Source organism: Zalophus californianus, chromosome 11 (genome assembly GCF_009762305.2).
Source record: "Zalophus californianus isolate mZalCal1 chromosome 11, mZalCal1.pri.v2, whole genome shotgun sequence".
Classification (NCBI taxonomy): domain Eukaryota; kingdom Metazoa; phylum Chordata; class Mammalia; order Carnivora; family Otariidae; genus Zalophus; species Zalophus californianus.
In genome coordinates, this window is record NC_045605.1 from 111,760,309 (window position 1) to 111,776,531 (window position 16,223).

General features: G+C 58.2%; 1 protein-coding gene across 2 annotated transcripts; it reads left to right on the forward strand.

Moving 5' to 3' along the window:
* The first annotated feature begins 274 nt into the window (after positions 1 to 274).
* On the forward strand, positions 275 to 2,147 carry ASCL2 (achaete-scute family bHLH transcription factor 2). Of its 2 annotated transcripts, none has more exons than XM_027580365.1 (2): positions 275 to 1,167; positions 1,736 to 2,147. In XM_027580365.1, the coding sequence occupies exon 1, from the start codon at positions 562 to 564 to the stop codon at positions 1,144 to 1,146; it is 585 nt and encodes a 194-aa protein (XP_027436166.1). In that variant the 5' UTR covers positions 275 to 561; the 3' UTR covers positions 1,147 to 1,167; positions 1,736 to 2,147. The 2 variants fall into 2 exon arrangements, with proteins under 2 accessions (XP_027436166.1, XP_027436167.1); XM_027580366.1 differs by having other exon boundaries at positions 1,739 to 2,147.
* The last annotated feature ends 14,076 nt before the right edge of the window (positions 2,148 to 16,223 follow it).

Below are 16,223 nucleotides of genomic sequence, written 5' to 3' on the forward strand. Positions count from 1 at the left end.
CCCGGAGGTCGGACGGGGGGCGCACACGGGACCTGCGCACTGCGCCTTGGGGGACTCACTAAGCACCTATTGCGAGCTCGGGGCCCACCGGGGACCTGCAGACTCCGCCCGGGGAGATGGGGTGGGGAACGCGCTCACGCCCTGGTGTTTGCAGGTTGTGTGCGCAAGGGGGAGGGCGAAGCGTGGCGGGAGGGCGAGGCGAGGGAAGGAGGGCGTGAGAAAGGAGGCGGCAGCGGCGCGGAGGAGGGTTATCTATACATTTAAAACCAAGCCGCCTGCGCCACGCTGGGAAGACCTGGGGAGGGTCCGGCCGCACGCGCGGGACACGAGCGCCCCACGCTCCGAGGCGCGCACGGCCTGCCACCTCTTGGTCTCCTGAGCCTCGCTGTCCCTGGGCCCCAGACGACCTGGAACGCGTACCCCGGGGAGTCGCTCCGCGGCACAGTGCCAGGGGCTCCCTTGGGGTTCTGTCGTCTTCCCACCGACCCCCGTTCCTCTGTCCGCCCCTCCTGCTGCGCGCGGGGGCTCGGAGGAGTTGCGGGGCGAGTGGATGCGGGCGCGATGGACAGCGGTGCGCTGCCCCTGCCCGCGCCCTCCGCGCCTGGCGTCTCGGGCGGCTGCGCTCCTCGGCGGCGACCCACGTCCCCAGAGCTGCTGCGCTGCAGCCGGCGGCGACAGCCGGGCGCGACGGAGACCGGGGGTGGCGCGGCGGCCGTGGCGCGGCGCAATGAGCGCGAGCGCAACCGCGTGAAGCTGGTGAACTTGGGGTTCCAGGCGCTGCGGCAGCACGTGCCGCACGGCGGCGCCAGCAAGAAGCTGAGTAAGGTGGAGACGCTGCGCTCCGCGGTGGAGTACATCCGCGCGCTGCAACGCCTGCTGGCCGAGCACGATGCCGTGCGTGCCGCGCTGGCCGAGGGGCTGCTGGCGCCAGCCGCGCGGCCTCCCGCGTCCTGCGGGCCTCCCGGGACCCCCGCCGCCGCCGTCGCCTCGCCTTCTTGCGCTTCGTCGTCCCCGGGCCGCGGGGGTAGCTCGGAGCCCGGCTCGCCGCGCTCCGCCTACTCCTCGGACGAAAGCGGCTGCGAGGGCGCGCTTAGCCCGGTGGAGCGCGAGCTGCTCGACTTCTCCAGCTGGTTAGGGGGCTACTGAGCGCTCCTCCCCCTCCCCGAGGTAACCTCCCGCGGCGGGGAACAGGGGGGTCGGAGCAGGGGCAGCCGGGCGGGGTGGAGTGGACAGCCTCGCGGCTCACGTCCCCGAGAGCAGCCAAGCTCAGCGCCAGGCCCGGGTGACGGCTTTGATTTCGCTCACTCTTCATTTTCCCCAAACTTTTCAAGCCTGTGCAAGACCGGCGTTTGTTTGTCCGGGATTGCAAAACTTCCTCTCGCTGCTGCGCCGAAGGGGGAGCAGGGAGGGGGGCCCTCGGGCGGGTGAGGCCCCGAGTGCACGCGGATCCCGGGGCCGAGGAGGGCGCTGGGAGGCGGGGTGACTTTGCATTGCAAATCGCGCGCCCGGGCCGGGTGGCAGAAATGAGTCGGCGGGTGAGGAACCCTGACTCACTGCGGCTTGGAGCGCCTGCCCCGCCCCCGCCCCGGTCGGGGCCGCAGACCGAATCCGAGGCACCCGCGGACTGGAGCTCCAGAACCAACCAAGCAAAGGAAACTGCAGACTTCGCTTGTGGGCGGTGGGGCCGGGCCGGATCCCGCACTAATGCGCGTCCCCGTCCCCCCTCCCCTCCCAGCAGCCCAGCCCTGGACGCGGAACTGCGAGCACGCTCACCACGCGGAAGCGAGGTGGGTGGCCCCGCGCCTCGGGCCCACAGTCCCCGTGGGCGAAGCCACCACCTAGCCGGGACTCCGCCGACGGTCCCCCCGTGCGGTCCAACCTGACTAAGTGCCAGTGTGGAAACGTACCGGCCTGACCCCGCCTGGCCTGCAGCTTCCTCGAACCCCGACCACCCTGCCCCCAGAGGTTCTCCACTGGGATGGGGCTGGGGCACCAACACGGAGATTTTTGGAAGGGGAGAGGACACAGAACTTCTCTTTTTTGCATATTAGTTTGAACTGCCCAGGGACACCGGCAATATGAAGACTTATTTTTGTACGAAAAAAAATCCCCAGACTTGGAACACAATAAAGATTGTCTACTCCCGCCCCACCCCACTACTGGAATTTTCCAACCTGGCCAAGATCTGGACACCCGCTGTCCCCCGAGGGGCGGTGTCCCTGGGAGGCATCACTTTGCCGCGGCTGGGTGGATGCAGGCAGTGCTCCCAGCTGGGGACCGGCCTTTTTGGAAAACCTGTTTTAGGGCAGGTGGACTTCAGAAATAAATCAGTGCTGTGTATCTGGTGTTGGTGGTGCCCTCTTCATGCCCTGAGGCCCCCATTTCCCAGGTGAGGGTAGGGCCTGGGTGGGATGGTGTGACCCAGCAGGACTGAGCCCCTCTGGTCACCTCTCCCTCAACTCCATGCCCTGCTCTGTGGGATGGGGCCAGAGGTGTGAGGTCTGGGAGTCCAGCCTGGTCACCACTGCGCCAAAGCAATTCCTGGGCACCTTGTGGGGCTGGCAGCTTCCAGCACGTGGCAGGGAGCTGGTGGGTGGTCCAGGCAGGGCTGCCTCACAGCTGGGAAGCTGAGGTCTGGGGGGCGTGGGGGGTCTGCTGCCTGGCATGAGGGTCTGGGGCCCGAAGAGGTCTGACCTATGGGAGGGCTGAGGGCTTGGGGTCCAGGCTGCCTTGTTCAGATCCCCACTGCCCACCACCAGCTGGGGGACACACAAATAGGGGGTAACAGCCCTATGAAGTCATGGGATTTGAGTGGTGGCCCTCGGGTCTGGCGCCCTGTGCTGGCCCCCGGCCCCGGTGCCTGAGGCCTTTGCCCGCCCCTGTTTGCCGGCTCCTTGAGAAGAACAAGGAAGCCCCCCCCCCAGACTCCCCCAGCCAAGAGAGCCTGCAGAGATTACTCAGCCCTACCTTTGACCTGGGCCTCGAGTGCTTTGAAGTCTCGCTGGGCCCAAAGCTCTCTTTTATTGCAGGGGTGGGGCGGGGCTGGCGGGGATCCCCCAGGCTGCTTGAGGGTGCTGAAGGCACCCCTTCCTTTGAAAGGGAGCGGTTGGGCCAGAGCCGTTGGAACCCCGGGAGGTGAACCTCCAGTGTTGGCAAAGAGCAGGTGGCCAGGGTAGCCGTGGTGACGGGCTCAGTGGGTCTGATGAGGCTCGGGCTGGGCCAGGGTCAGCAACGCGGCTGTGGCTCGGGGCTGCAGGGCCGAGTGAGCGGGCCTCATCCAAGGGACTGAAGGGGGCATCCCACACCCTTCTCCTAGGGACCCACTGCCTGGTCCGTGACCGCACTGAACCACAGCTCCGGGGACTCCTTGCCTTAATCCCTGGGAGAGGCCTGGACACAGGCTGGTGGGGCAGTGGGACCATCACACATGGGTTTGGGGGAGGACAGCGTGGGCGAGTGGCCCACAGGAAAGCCAGCCCCACCTTGCCATAGGCCTGGGCCCGTGTGCTGCTAGGAAACTCCGCAAACCTAAGTGTTATCACTTTTGCTTTGTTTTTATTCTGGAAAATCGCAGGCATATGCAAAAGTTCTAAAACCATTATTGGACACCTTCTCTGTACCAGGAAGTGTCAGGAACTTTTATCAGGGGACACAAGCAGTGTGCGTGAGCGTGTGGTCAGGCTGGCCGGTGTTGGGGCCCCGGATAAGCCTCTGGGAAGCCTCCATCACCAGCGTCCACAAGGGGTGCAGGCCACTCCCGCCCCACGCACCCCGCCTCTCTCGCCCCCACACTGCTTTGAAGCAAATCCCGACATACCATTTGGGCTGGAAATTCTTCATGTGTGCCTCTAAGGGAAACCCCAGAACCACTCCCCGCCCTTGGTGAACCGTCCCTTCACCCCCTCACATACCCTCCGGTCCCTGAAAGTTCTCCCACAGCAGGTTTGTAGAGACAGGTCTGCACGCGGAACTTGCTGAGTGGGCCCTGCAAGTCTCCCGTTAGCACTGTCCATGGAGGGCATGGGCGTTGCTCAGCGCTGTGTCCCGCCCCTGTCCTGGGTGTCGCAGATGGTGCCCTAATGGGTGTTACTTGTCGAGTGTCTGTGTCCGTATTTCTTGTCGGTGGAGGTGGGGGTGCTCAGAAGCAGATGGATGGTCAGCTTCCAGTTGGGTTTCTGGTTCATGCACACCCTTCAGAAGAGGTACCCTGTCCCTGTCACTGCATCCTGTGGGCAGACACACCCGTGGTGACCGGACCGGGTCACTAACTGTCCGGGCAGGGACGTTGTTGGGAGGGCAAGGGCTGCGGTTGGTGCTCAGCCAGGACATCAGGCGTGTCGCCTGGGTGCACTGGCCAGTGTGCTCACCCTAGTTAGAGGGGGTCCCCATCTGTCCTTCCCTGAATGCCAAGCACTGCCCCTTGGTACGGTGCTGGAACGACGGAGCCCCTGATGTCGCAGAGCCTGGAAATGATGGGAATCTGATTTGAACCCAGGGCAGCTTCATCTCTAAGTCCTTGCAAGATTCCCCTTCCGGGAGGGCATGGCTGCAGAGGCTGGGGACAACACAGCAGCCCAGGAGCCCCGGGGCCCACTGGGCCTAGGTCTGCTGGGGGAGGGAGGTGGCCGCAGGGCTCTGCCATGAGCCCCCAGCCCAGGCCTTGCACCCCACTGGGTGTTGGGGCTGATTCCTGACAAAAGGTGATCCCAATCCGTAAGAAGGGGGGCAGAAAGGGTGCTTTGGGTCTGGGGGTAAAGCTGGGGACCCTCACTAAAGTGACCACACAAAGTCAGACCCAGTGGACTCTGGACGAGCCATGGCTGGGGAGGACACGAGGGGTGAGACAGTCGGATGACCAGCCCTGCAGGGAGCTCTCGCTTGGGGTCAGTCCATTGTTCCTGTCTGTTCATGACAGCGGGCACCCCGAGGGGCCATGCCTTGCTGTCCTGGGGCGTGTCTGTGGCCAAAACTCACCCAATGGCTTTGTCCAGAACATGTCAGAAAACAGATGTATCCCCCTAGGCTGTCCACGGGGGGGCTCTGCTGACCCAGGACTGTCCCGAAGTACAGAGCTCCACACATCCAGCTTGCCTTTTTGGGCCCACCCGGGTCCCACTCCCCTTCATTCCAAAACCTTTATTGGGACCTTCTCTGCACGAGGAACTTAGGATACACTACATGCCAAAGGGAAACCCTGCACTCATGGACCCTACATCCCAGTGGGGGACACGGGATCTAATTCACAAGCAGCGTGGATGAGTCGGACGTAAGGCTGGCCAGTGACGGACACACTGGACCCCTGGGGGAAGGAGCGTGTCGTGGGCCTTGGGGACTCTGTTCCTGGGCGTGGGAGTGACGTGGACTCGCATATGGCAAGAACGGACTATGTTCTTCTGTCCCATGGACCTTCAGCAGCAAACACACGTTCAAAGGTGAGAACATTGAGATGGGACTTTCAAGCCAGCACCCAGAGAGCACTGAACCACGTGGGGGTCCTACTCGGCACCAGGCCTGTCTGTCTGCAGATCCCCGACACCCAGATGAAGCCAGCCCTGGTACTGCCCCTCAGAGCCGGAGGCCAGGGGGCCTCGTCGAGAGGCAGCCAGCACTGGGTTCCTGCTCCATGAAAGAGATCCCCAAAACAGCAGCAAGATGCCCCACTCACCCCGGAATGGAGGGCCAGGCAAGCTCTCCATGAAAGAGATCCCCAAAACAGCGGCAAGGTGCCCCATTCACCCCGGAATGGAGGGCCAGGCAAGCTCTGCCACGAGCCGGGCCCCTGGGGCCATGCGCTCACCTTCCCTCCACGAAGAGAGGCGACAGCCCAGCTGTGTGCAGGGCAGGCTCGCCCGGAGTGAGCCCCTGGCCAAAGCTAGACCTGAGGACCTGCTTCTCACCCCTGCGGTGGACCCAGTAACATCAACCTTCGCGTGCGCACCGTAACGTCAGGGAGCCTTGAGACCTGGGGAGGGAGGCCGCACAGGTGCCTGGCTTGGGGGGGGGGCAAGCGGGAGGCGCTCCACAAGGGCTGGGGTGGTGTCTTCCCATCTTCCTGGTCTACTTTCCACAGGTGTCTGGGGAGGGACCTTGGGGAGGGTGCTAGTGGTGACAGGGAGCAGGGAGGGTCCTCCATGGAGGGTCCTGAAAGCCAAGGCCACAAGACCACGAGGGGACCCTTCACAGAAGGAAGAGGTGGTGGCTCGAGTGTGCCTCTGGGACTCGAGGGCTCTGCTGGGCAGGGAGCAGAGGGTAGAAGTTCCGGGGGCGGCCAGAGTGTCCTGGGGTTGAAGGGAGACCTGGCTGTGGGGTGGAGGGAGGGGAACCCTTGTGGGGTTCCTGGGGGGAGTCTCAGGGAGCGAGAGCAGGAGGAGGCCTGAGTCAACACCTGGGGGGGATGACGGAAGGGTCCCAACCACAGCAGTAGGGTTGGGGGTTGCTGGTCAGGGTCGGGAGCCTGAGAGACTGTGGAGGGGGAGGGAGAGCCCGACTGCCAGTGGGGGTAAGGGAGAATGGGGTCCGGCAGGGTTCCTGACCCTTTCCCAGCAGTGGGGGTTGGGGGTGGCTCTCTGCAGGGGTGCACCGGGCAGTGGGCAGTGGGCAGGGCCACACCTTCGTCTTTGCTCCCGGAAACCCGGGGAGGGGCCAGGTGACAGCGTTCCTGAGCCCTGAGCTGTTGAGTTCTTTGTGCCCTCTGGATAATGACGTGGCGGGGGGCGGGGGGGGCAGGCCCCCCAGGAATCCACAGTCCAGAAGATGAGGAGCTTGCTATTTCCCCATTTGCCCCTCCAAGGGGTCTCATCCCCACTTCTAGGCCCAGGGAGCCTCATCGGCCGACTCGAGGCCCACAGGTACCCAGAGGCCTGCAGGTTCAGAGTCCACAGAGCTGGGCCGAAGCCCCCATCACGCCTCCCGTGGGCCCCCACACCTGCCTGGAGGGGCACCATTATTGCTGCTTTTCTGCTGGGAGCACTGATGTGAAGGGTCTTGTTAGCAGGCAGTGACAAACAGGATTCAAGGTGCACTCAGGCTTCCGGACATCCTGGCTCTCCAAGGTGGTGGGACCTGGGGAGGGTCAGAGGCCCGGGCTTGCTCTGGAGGGGATCCCGGGGGGGCACTCGGAGCTCCTTGGCTGGGTCTGGAGGAAAAGGAGGGTGACAGAGAGAGCCTGTCCTGACCCCTGCCCACCTCCCGTGGCCCCCGTGGGTCCTGCCAGGTGCCTGATCTGGTCCCACCCCGCCCCCAGCTGCTGGCTGTGATGAATGAGGCCAATCCATGGCGGGGGGGGGGGGGGGGGGGGGGGGGCGGAATGCCACAGAGAGGTCCCTGCAGCCGGCACACCTTGCCCCCAGCAGGGCCCCCCACAGAGGCTGGGACCTCAGTGCCCCCTCCTTACTGAAATAGGCCTTTGTCACCAGAGGCGGGGGGAGGGGGGGCTGCTGACGGGGGTCACCCTCCAGCACCCCCAGAGCATCCCCTGCCCAAGGCCACACGCCAAAGGGGGGGCTGTGTGTGCCTGCTCTGACACGGTCAGGGGACGGCAGGGGCTTCGGGCCAGGACCTGCCTGCCCGCTTGCCACCAGCAAAGTGAGCGATCAGGACAACCAGGCCTCAGGGTTAAGGCATCCGACCCCCGGGGTGGGGGTGGGGGGGCTGCTGGTCGTGGGGAAAGCAGTGCTTTCATCAGCCCAGGGCCGCAACAAACACCACAGTCGGGGCTGGGGGGCCTGAAACAGCAGGACGCGCTGTCTCCCCGTCCGCGCTGGGTCCCCCGGGCCTCTCTCCTTGGCCTATAGACGGCCGGCCTCTCCCTGTGACCTCTGGGTGCGTCTGGGTCCACGAGTCCCCTTTATGTAGGGACACCGGTCATATGGGACCAGAACCCCCCTGAAGACCTCACTTAACCTGCTGACCTCTGTAAAGACCCTAGTTCCAAATAAGGTTCTGGAGGAGAGGACTCCGCCATATGGATTTGGCGGGGAGGACACATTCCAGCCCATAACGGGCAGAAACAAAGGGGTTTTCCAGTAAGGCCAGCCCCCAGGGGCCAGCGCCCCCTCCCCCACGTATGCCTTCTTTTCTGTGACAATCTCGTCCCTTGGGTGAGGCGTGACCCACCCCAGGCCCTTTTGTAGGCTGTAGCTGGCTCAGCAAGAGGCCACAGGCCACTCCGGAGGCTGGGCAGTGCTGAGGACATACAGGCCCAGGTCCCCAGGTGGCACCTTGGATGAGGTGCTTCTTCTGGGACCCCCATGAGCCCACAGAATGGCAGGAAGGTAGCTGCAGTCCTTCCTGGGGAGGGCCCCTGACAGCACATGACAGCACCCCCAGGGCTGTCCTGACCACCCAGGAGGGGGAGGCCTTGCCATTGATGGGGTGATGGGAGCCAGTGTAATGGGGAGGATGGGATCATCAGAGAGAGCTGTTGGTGGGAACCACTCTGCCCTCCCTGCTTGTCCCCTGTCCCGGTTCTGTGTGGGGTCCAGGCCAGGACCCAGGCTGCCTGCCCCACAGTACAGCCCCAGGCCCCATGGTGGTGGCCTCCGCCCGCCCCCCAACTCCTCACCCAGGGCCCCTGAGTTCTGTCCCCCAACCCTCCACCTGGCGTTTGCCTGTAAGCCCTGGGGCTCCCGGGCTGGCCCCCAGGGGCCGGCCATTGCTCGCATTGATAGCATGCAAATCTCTAAATGAAATCCAATTAATGCCCAAATGAGGGCCTGGGAGCAGCTCGAAGAGGCTGGGCTGGGCTTTATCTCCGGGCTCAAATATTTGTCTCTCATTTGAATGCCTTTTGTGGGCAGCCGGCGGGGACTGCAGAGGGGCCTGGCCTCCAGCAGACAAAGCCCGGCGCTTGCACGCACTCACGCTAGCTCTGGGATCTAACAGTACTGTGCTCACCATCCCGGGTCCACCCGCCCCACCTGGCAAGGCCTTCGAGGCCCCATGGCCCCTCCCTGACCATCCCTTCCCAGTCTCCAGCCAGGACGGGCTTCTCACCCAGCTGGTCTCCATGCTGCACACAGCCTCCTGCAGGGTCCAGGGGTCGCTCTGCCCCAGGCCAGAGCCCAGGTTCTGTGGGAGGGGTGTGGCAGCCCGCAGGCTGGGGGTCACTTCCCGGTGGGCACGGGGCTGGGATGCACCACGGCGCCCGGCTCGGCCAGTGGGGGTGGGTGCCTTCCTGTAGTTAGCACCTGCCCCTACCTTTCCAGTGCCCACTAACTCACCTGGGCTCTGCTGTCACGGCCTTCACTGCCCGTGCTGGTGTCGCCTCAGTTTACCCTCCTGTGTCGTGCCCATTTCACCGGCATGGAAATTTGAGACCTGGACGTCGGATGAGCTTCCAAGGCTGGTCGGGGACAGAGCAGGATTCCCAGGGAGGAGACACACTCTGCTCTCAGGGAGCAGACTGGTTCCCTTTCTCCCCACTGCCCCTCCCCTGGCCCCTCTGTAGCCAGTGGGGCTGAGCCTGTAGAGCCAGGCCTGGAGAACCAGGTAGAGTATGCAGTAGGAGCTGTGGGCTTCCGGTAGCCTGGCCAACTGGGCTGGGGTCAGGTGAGCTGCCCAGGGCCGCCTGCCAGGATTCCTGACGCCCGTTTCCGCATCTGTATGGGGCCACGAGTCTCCATTCCACCACTGCCCTCAGCCCCTCTGCCAGGCCACTTTGTGCCAACACAAGCTCGGTGACCTAGCTAGATCCCTCTCCCTCAGGAAGCCTTCCAGGAATGCCCCTTCCTGGTCTCAGCAGGCAGGACCCGCAAGGGCCTCCTCTCAGCTCCCTCCAGGGAGACCAGAAGAGAGGATGGGCTGGGGAGGAGACCCAGCAGCCGGGAGGCCGGAAGCTTGGCCAAACCCCACTCAGCCCTGGGCTCTGCGTGTTGGATGTTCTTGGCTCCCAGGGTGTGCGGAGCGCTGGCGAGCACTGGGGAGCACTGGGGCACAGCCGGGACCTTGGGAGGGCAAGGCTGGTCTTTGGTGGCCAGCGGGGGATTTCACGGAAGGGCAATGGGCGTCTGAAGCCTTGGGCTTGGAGTTAAGACCTCTGTGTTCAATCTTTCCAGAAAAGCCAGGCAGCAGTATTCTGCTCCCAGACCCGCTGCGCCTCGGGGGGCTGGGGTTGGGCCACCTCCCCCAGGGAATAGGGAGTGACCAGGCTGGCGGGGAGCCCTGGGGCTGCAGCAGAGGTCAGAGGCCTGTGGCAGGCAGGGTGGGTGGGTCCGTGGGGAGAGCTGGTGAACAGGACCGGAGAGCCCACCCCCCCTGGGAATGCAGAGGTGACCTGTCCTTCCGCTTCTCCCATGGGGGCTGGCGGTGCCGAGCCCGCCCTGCCTGCCTCCCTCAAGCACAGCCAGCACTCCCTGGCGGCTCTGTGAGCTTGGGAGGGGGTGTGCAGCTCCAAGGTGGGCACTGGGCTGGAGGGACAAGCCTCTGGGACTTGCCTTGGAGCCGTGGACCAGGCCACCCTTAACCCTGCAGGCTCCCGGGCTCCCCCTAGAGGGGCTGCCTGGGGGTCAGGCTGTGGGTCTGGGGGCAGTGGATGGATGGCGGGGTCCTCTAATTGCCAAGATTCACCCCAAACACATGAACCTAGAGTGTGTGTTCACGAACTCGTATGACCTCAATCTCACCGCCCGCCCCCGTTGTGACCCCTGTGACCGGACGTCGGGCTTGTTCCTGAATGCCACAGAGGTCCAACCACAAAGTGTGGACTCAGTGTGTCCGGCTTTGTCTCCGCTCCTTCCCGCCACGCTCAGGGTCCCCAGGAGGAAAAAGGCCGGGCCTGACCGTCACCCTGCCTTTGCAGGGAGCGTGGCTGCTGAAGGGGAGACACTGCGGGGCTGGGGCCGGGGCGGCGGTCAGTGCCCTGTGTGGGGGGATCCCTGTGCACCCCTTCTGGGCTGGGCGCGTGGCTGTGCTGTTCTGTGGCTTCTCTCCACACCCCGGAGCACGCGTTCTGTTCAGGGAGCTTCTGTTTCTGCTCCAGAGCCTCACACTCCTTTTGGAATGAGGCAGAGTCGTTAAAATTAATAGATGTGCCAATTTTAAAGGAAAGAGAACAAGAAACTAGACCATTTTCCTGAGGTCAAGGAGCTAGGAGGGGGTGCTGAGAAGGCCGCACAGGCCAGATTGAACCCCCTGCTGGTGCTGGGGGACACTGAGGACCCTCCGTCTACTGGCAGGCCCACCCACTGGTCCTCAGTCCCTGGCTGTGGGAACCCAGAAGGGAGGTGGGTAAATGAGGGTCACAGGGACTGTTCCTCTCACATACTCAATTCCCAGACTCTTCAGAGTCCTTCTGGGGGCTGGGAGGGACACCGACATGGGGGTCAGAGCTCTGCCAGGGGGCAGCCCACAGCCTGTGGGCTGGGTGGGCTGGGTGAGCAGGGAGGGCTTCCTGGAGGCGGGGACCGGGAGCCCTGCAGGAGGGAGAAAGTTCAGGCAGATGGCCGGCCCCAGAGCAGGCTGGGATGGTCAAGGGACCCCCGGGGGAGGAGGCGCGGTGGGCGCAGGACTCAGCCGGGCCTGGGACCCCATCCTCACGCCCCTGGCTTTTTCCTGCCCTGCCCCAGCACCCCACCCCCAGGGCTTCAGGGCATTGCTCCTTCAGGTCAGACCTGTTCTGGGCAGGGCCAGCCCCTGGGGCTGGATTCCAGCTTTTCTCTTTCTGCTCCACTGCTTCGGAAGGCTTGAGGCACCGCCTCCACCCAGCTTCAGGTTTCCACACCCTCCGCTCCCTCAGCCCCAGGGCCTTTGCTCAGAAAAGGAGCCCTCCTCCCTACACACACACACACACACACACACACACACACACACACACACACACACACACACACACACACACACACACACACACACACACACACACACACACACACACACACACACACCCGCTGAAGCAGGTTTGAGTGCGGCCCTCAGGTCACCCTGGGCGGGGTGAAGAAGCCCGAGCCCCTGTGGCCCCCACTCTTTGGCCTTCTGGAGCCCTCCACCCACAGGCTCCAGTGCCAAGAGCTCCCTGATCCCCCGGGGGTAGTGCACAGCCAGGCTGCACCACCGCACCTCCCTCTAGCGGTGTGAGCCCCCTGCCCCGCACCCCACACCCTGGGCAGTGCTGGGGGAGTCCTTTGTTTGTTTTCATTGTTTTGTCTTAATGTGAGGTGTCTCACTGTGGCTTTGATTTGCATTTCCCTAGTGGCTGATGGTATTGAGCATCCTCTATGCTTATCCGCCACCGCCACCGATGTCTTCACTAACGGCTTTTTAATTGGGTCATTTGTTGTCTTGTTGCTGAGTTTTGAGAGCTGTCGATTCTGGATCCACGTTCTGCATCTGGTGTGGGACACGCGACCGTTTTCTACGGCCTGTGGTTTGTCCTCACAATGTCTTAACTTCGCTGTTTACAGACAAAAACTTTTAACACAGTCCAGTGGATTAGGTTTTTTTTTATGGGCCGTGTTTTGGTGTTGTATCTCAGAAATCTTTGCCCAGCCCGGCGGTGTTTGACTAGGGGCCATCTGGCCCCCGAGGAATATTTAGCAATGCCTGGAAGTTTTGGTTGTCACATTTGGAGGGCACTACTGTTAAATACGCTACTGGGATAGCCCCTGTAAGAAAGAATTATCTGGCCCCAAATGTCCACAGTGCTGAGGTTGGAGACCCTGGATCTCCTCAGGTCACAGAGATTTTCTCCCATGGTTCCTTCTAGGTGTTTGTAGTTTCATAGTTTATTTTTAGCTGTGTAAGTGGTTTTTGTATAAGGTATGAGATATGTGTTCCAAGGTTCGTTTTTTTGCATATACGTGTGCAATTGGTCAAGTACTATTTGTTGAAAAGACTGTCCTTTCTTCATTGAATAACCTTTGCATTTCTGCCAAAACTCACCTGACTGTATTTGTGTGGGTTCTGTCTCTGGGCTCTCTGTTCTGTCCCATTGATCTGTGAGGCCCTCCCCCACCAACCCCACACTGTCTCATTACCGAAGCTTTTAGTAAAATCAGGTCATAGATATGTAGTAAAAGAAAATAAAATGAAATCAGGTAGTGCAAGTCCTTCAACGCTGTTCTTCTTCTAAATTGTTTTGAGGAGGCCTGGGTGGCTCAGTTGGTTAAGCGACTGCCTTCGCCTCAGGTCATGATCCTGGAGTCCCAGGATCGAGTCCCATATCAGGCTCCCTGCTCAGCGGGGAGTCTGCTTCTCCCTCTGACCCTCTCCCCTCTCATGCTCTCTCTCTCTATCTCATTCTCTCTCTCAAATAAATAAATAAAATCTTTAAAAAAAAATAAATTGTTTTGACTATTCTAGTTTATTTGCATTTCTGTGTGAATTTTAGAATCAGCTTGTTCACAACTACAACAACCAAAAAAAAAACCTGCTGGGGGAAATGATTGGATGTATGAATCTTTAGGTCAATTTGGGGAGAACGGACATCTTAACAAGGTCGAATCATCCAATCCATGGACATAGTATATCTTTCTACACATTTAGGTCTCTAATTTCTGTCGTGAGTTCTCAACATACAGAATCTACACCTTTTTCATTATATTTACACACAAGCATTTCATTTTGGGGGTGCTATTGTAAGTGGAGCTGTTTTGAAAATTTAGAATCCAACTTTTGCCGGTACATAGACATACAATTAGTTTTTGTGTATTGACTTTATACTGAGATCTTGCTAAACTCTCTTATTAGTTCTAGGAGTTTCTTAGTTTTGGGGGAGATTTTCAAGGTAAACATTCATGTCATTGTGACTGCAGGTGGTTTTACTTCTTCCTTTTTAATGACATTTATTAGATGACATTTATTGTGTTATTATTATATGCCACTTATTTCTTTTTCTTGCCTTATTACACTAGCTAGGCCTTCCAGTAAGACATTGAGTAATGTCAATGAAAGAGGTATCCATGCCCTCTTCCCAATCTTAGTGGAGGGAGCAGTCAGTCTTTTACCATTTAGTATGTTCGCTTTCCTTCTGTGTTTTAGATGCCCTTTATTAGGTCAAGAATGTTCTCTTTTTCCTAGTTTGCTGAGAGGTTGTTGTTTTGTTTTGTTTTTTAAAGATTATGAACGTGTATTGAATTTTGTTTTATCAGTTTTTGCTCCTTGTATTTGGAGGCTCTGTTGTGAGGATTGTTTCCTCTTCTTGGAAAATTGACCCCTGTATCATCATGTGACATCCCTCTTATTCTTTGCAATATTTCTTGTTCAGAAGTCCACTTTGAGATGGGTGTGGCTGCTCCAGCTTTATGTTGACAAGTGTTTGTGTGGCATATGTTTTCCATCCTTTTACTTCAAACATACTCATGGCTTTCTATTTAAAGTGGGTCTCTTATGGACAGCATCTCGTTGGTCTTTCTTTGCTGATTCATGTGACAACCATGACAACCTCTTTCTTTTAATGGATGTGTTGGGATTGTTCAATCTCAGTGTGATTATTTATGCATTTGGATTAAACGTCACAATCTTACCTGCTCTTTTCTACTTGTTCCATTCCATTTGCTTTTTCTTCCTTTCTCCCCCGCCTTCTTTTGGGTTTACTGAGTCTATTTTATGATTCGGTTTGATCTCCACTATTGCCTTATTATTTAAGTCTCTTTTTAAAAAAATTAAAAGTTTTGCTTGCTTTGACAGCACATATACTAAAACAAATTAATAGTTGTCCAAAGACTTATGATATACATCTTTAATTAATCAAGGTCTACCAAATACTATCACATTGCTTTATGTGTCGTGTAGGGAATTTACAACTGTGTGTTCTCAATTCCTCCCTTATTTGTGCTTATTGTTGTCATAAATTCTACTTTAATTTATCCTATAAACATATCATGTACTATCACTATTTTTTCTTCAGATGGCCAGTTAACTTTCAGAGCCATAAATATAAGGAAGAAATTAGTTTTATATTTACCTTCATTTGTTCCATTTCTAGTGTTTTTTGTTTCTCTGGTATCATGCCCCCTTTTGCCTGAAGAACTTCCTTTAACATTCTCATAATGAAGGTGTTCCAGAAATTGGTTGTCCAGTTTTTGTTTATGTGATACAGACTTTATTTCTCCTTCTTCTTTGGAAGATATTTGCACTGGGCATAGAACCCAGGGGCGCCTGGGTGTCTCAGTAGGTTAAGCCTCTGACTTTTGCTCAGGTCATGATCTCAGGGCCCTGGGGTCAAGCCCTGTGTCTGGCTGCCCACTCATCAGGGCATCTGCTTGTCCCTCTCTCTTCCTCTGTCCCTCCCCCTGCTCATGCTCTCTCTCTCTCTCAAATAAATAAACAAAATCTTTAAGGAAAAAAAAAAAGAATTCTGGGTCTAGCGTTTTTTTGTTGCTGTTTTCTCCCTCTGGCCCTGGCTGACTTGGTTTCTAACAAAAAGTGCCGTGCTGTTTTTGTCTTTTTTTCTCTGTATGGAACGTACCTTTCTTCTCTGGCCACTTTCAAGTTGTTGTCTTTTGCCTTGGGTTTTCGGCATTTTGAATATGTAAATATACCTTGGGTTGTTTTTTCATGGTATTTATCTTGCTGGGTGTTCTCTGAGCGTCTTAGATGTGTGGTTTGTTGTGTGCTGATAATTTTGTGAAATTCTCGTCTGTTCTTTCCCCCCAAAATTTCTTCTGCACCATCCTTTCTACCGTGCCTTCTATCATCTCTGTCTGAGACCCCAGTCATGCCTGCAGCATACCATTCGGCATTCCCCACGGCTCTTGCTTGCTCTCTTTCTGGTTCCTTCCCTTCTTAATTATTTTGTGCTCCTTGCATTTATTTCGGTTGAGATTCTTTCTGTTGGCTCACCTTCAGTTTCACTGATTCTCTCCTTAGCTGTGTCACATGTATTGATGAACCCATCACAGGCACGCTTCTCATCTCATTTTACCTCTAGAGTTTCCACGTGATATTCTTTTCTCCAAGTTTCCACCTGTTTGCTGGAATTACCTATCTGACCTTGCATGTTGTGCTCCTTTCCATGAAGATCTAGGGCATATTTATCACAGTTATTTAAAGCATCCCGTCTGATGGTCCCAACATCCGTATCACATCTGAATCTGGTTGTTCCAATTCTTTGCCTTAATGGCGTGTGCTTCCTCCTTGCCTTTTTATGGCCTCATAATTTCTGTTGAAATCCAGACATCTGTGGAGGACAGTGGAGACTGGGGTAAATACTTTTATGCCTGGAAATGCGGATGCCCTGCCGACGGGGTCTGCAGTCAGTCTAGTGGGGGACTGAGCTGGGTTTGGGT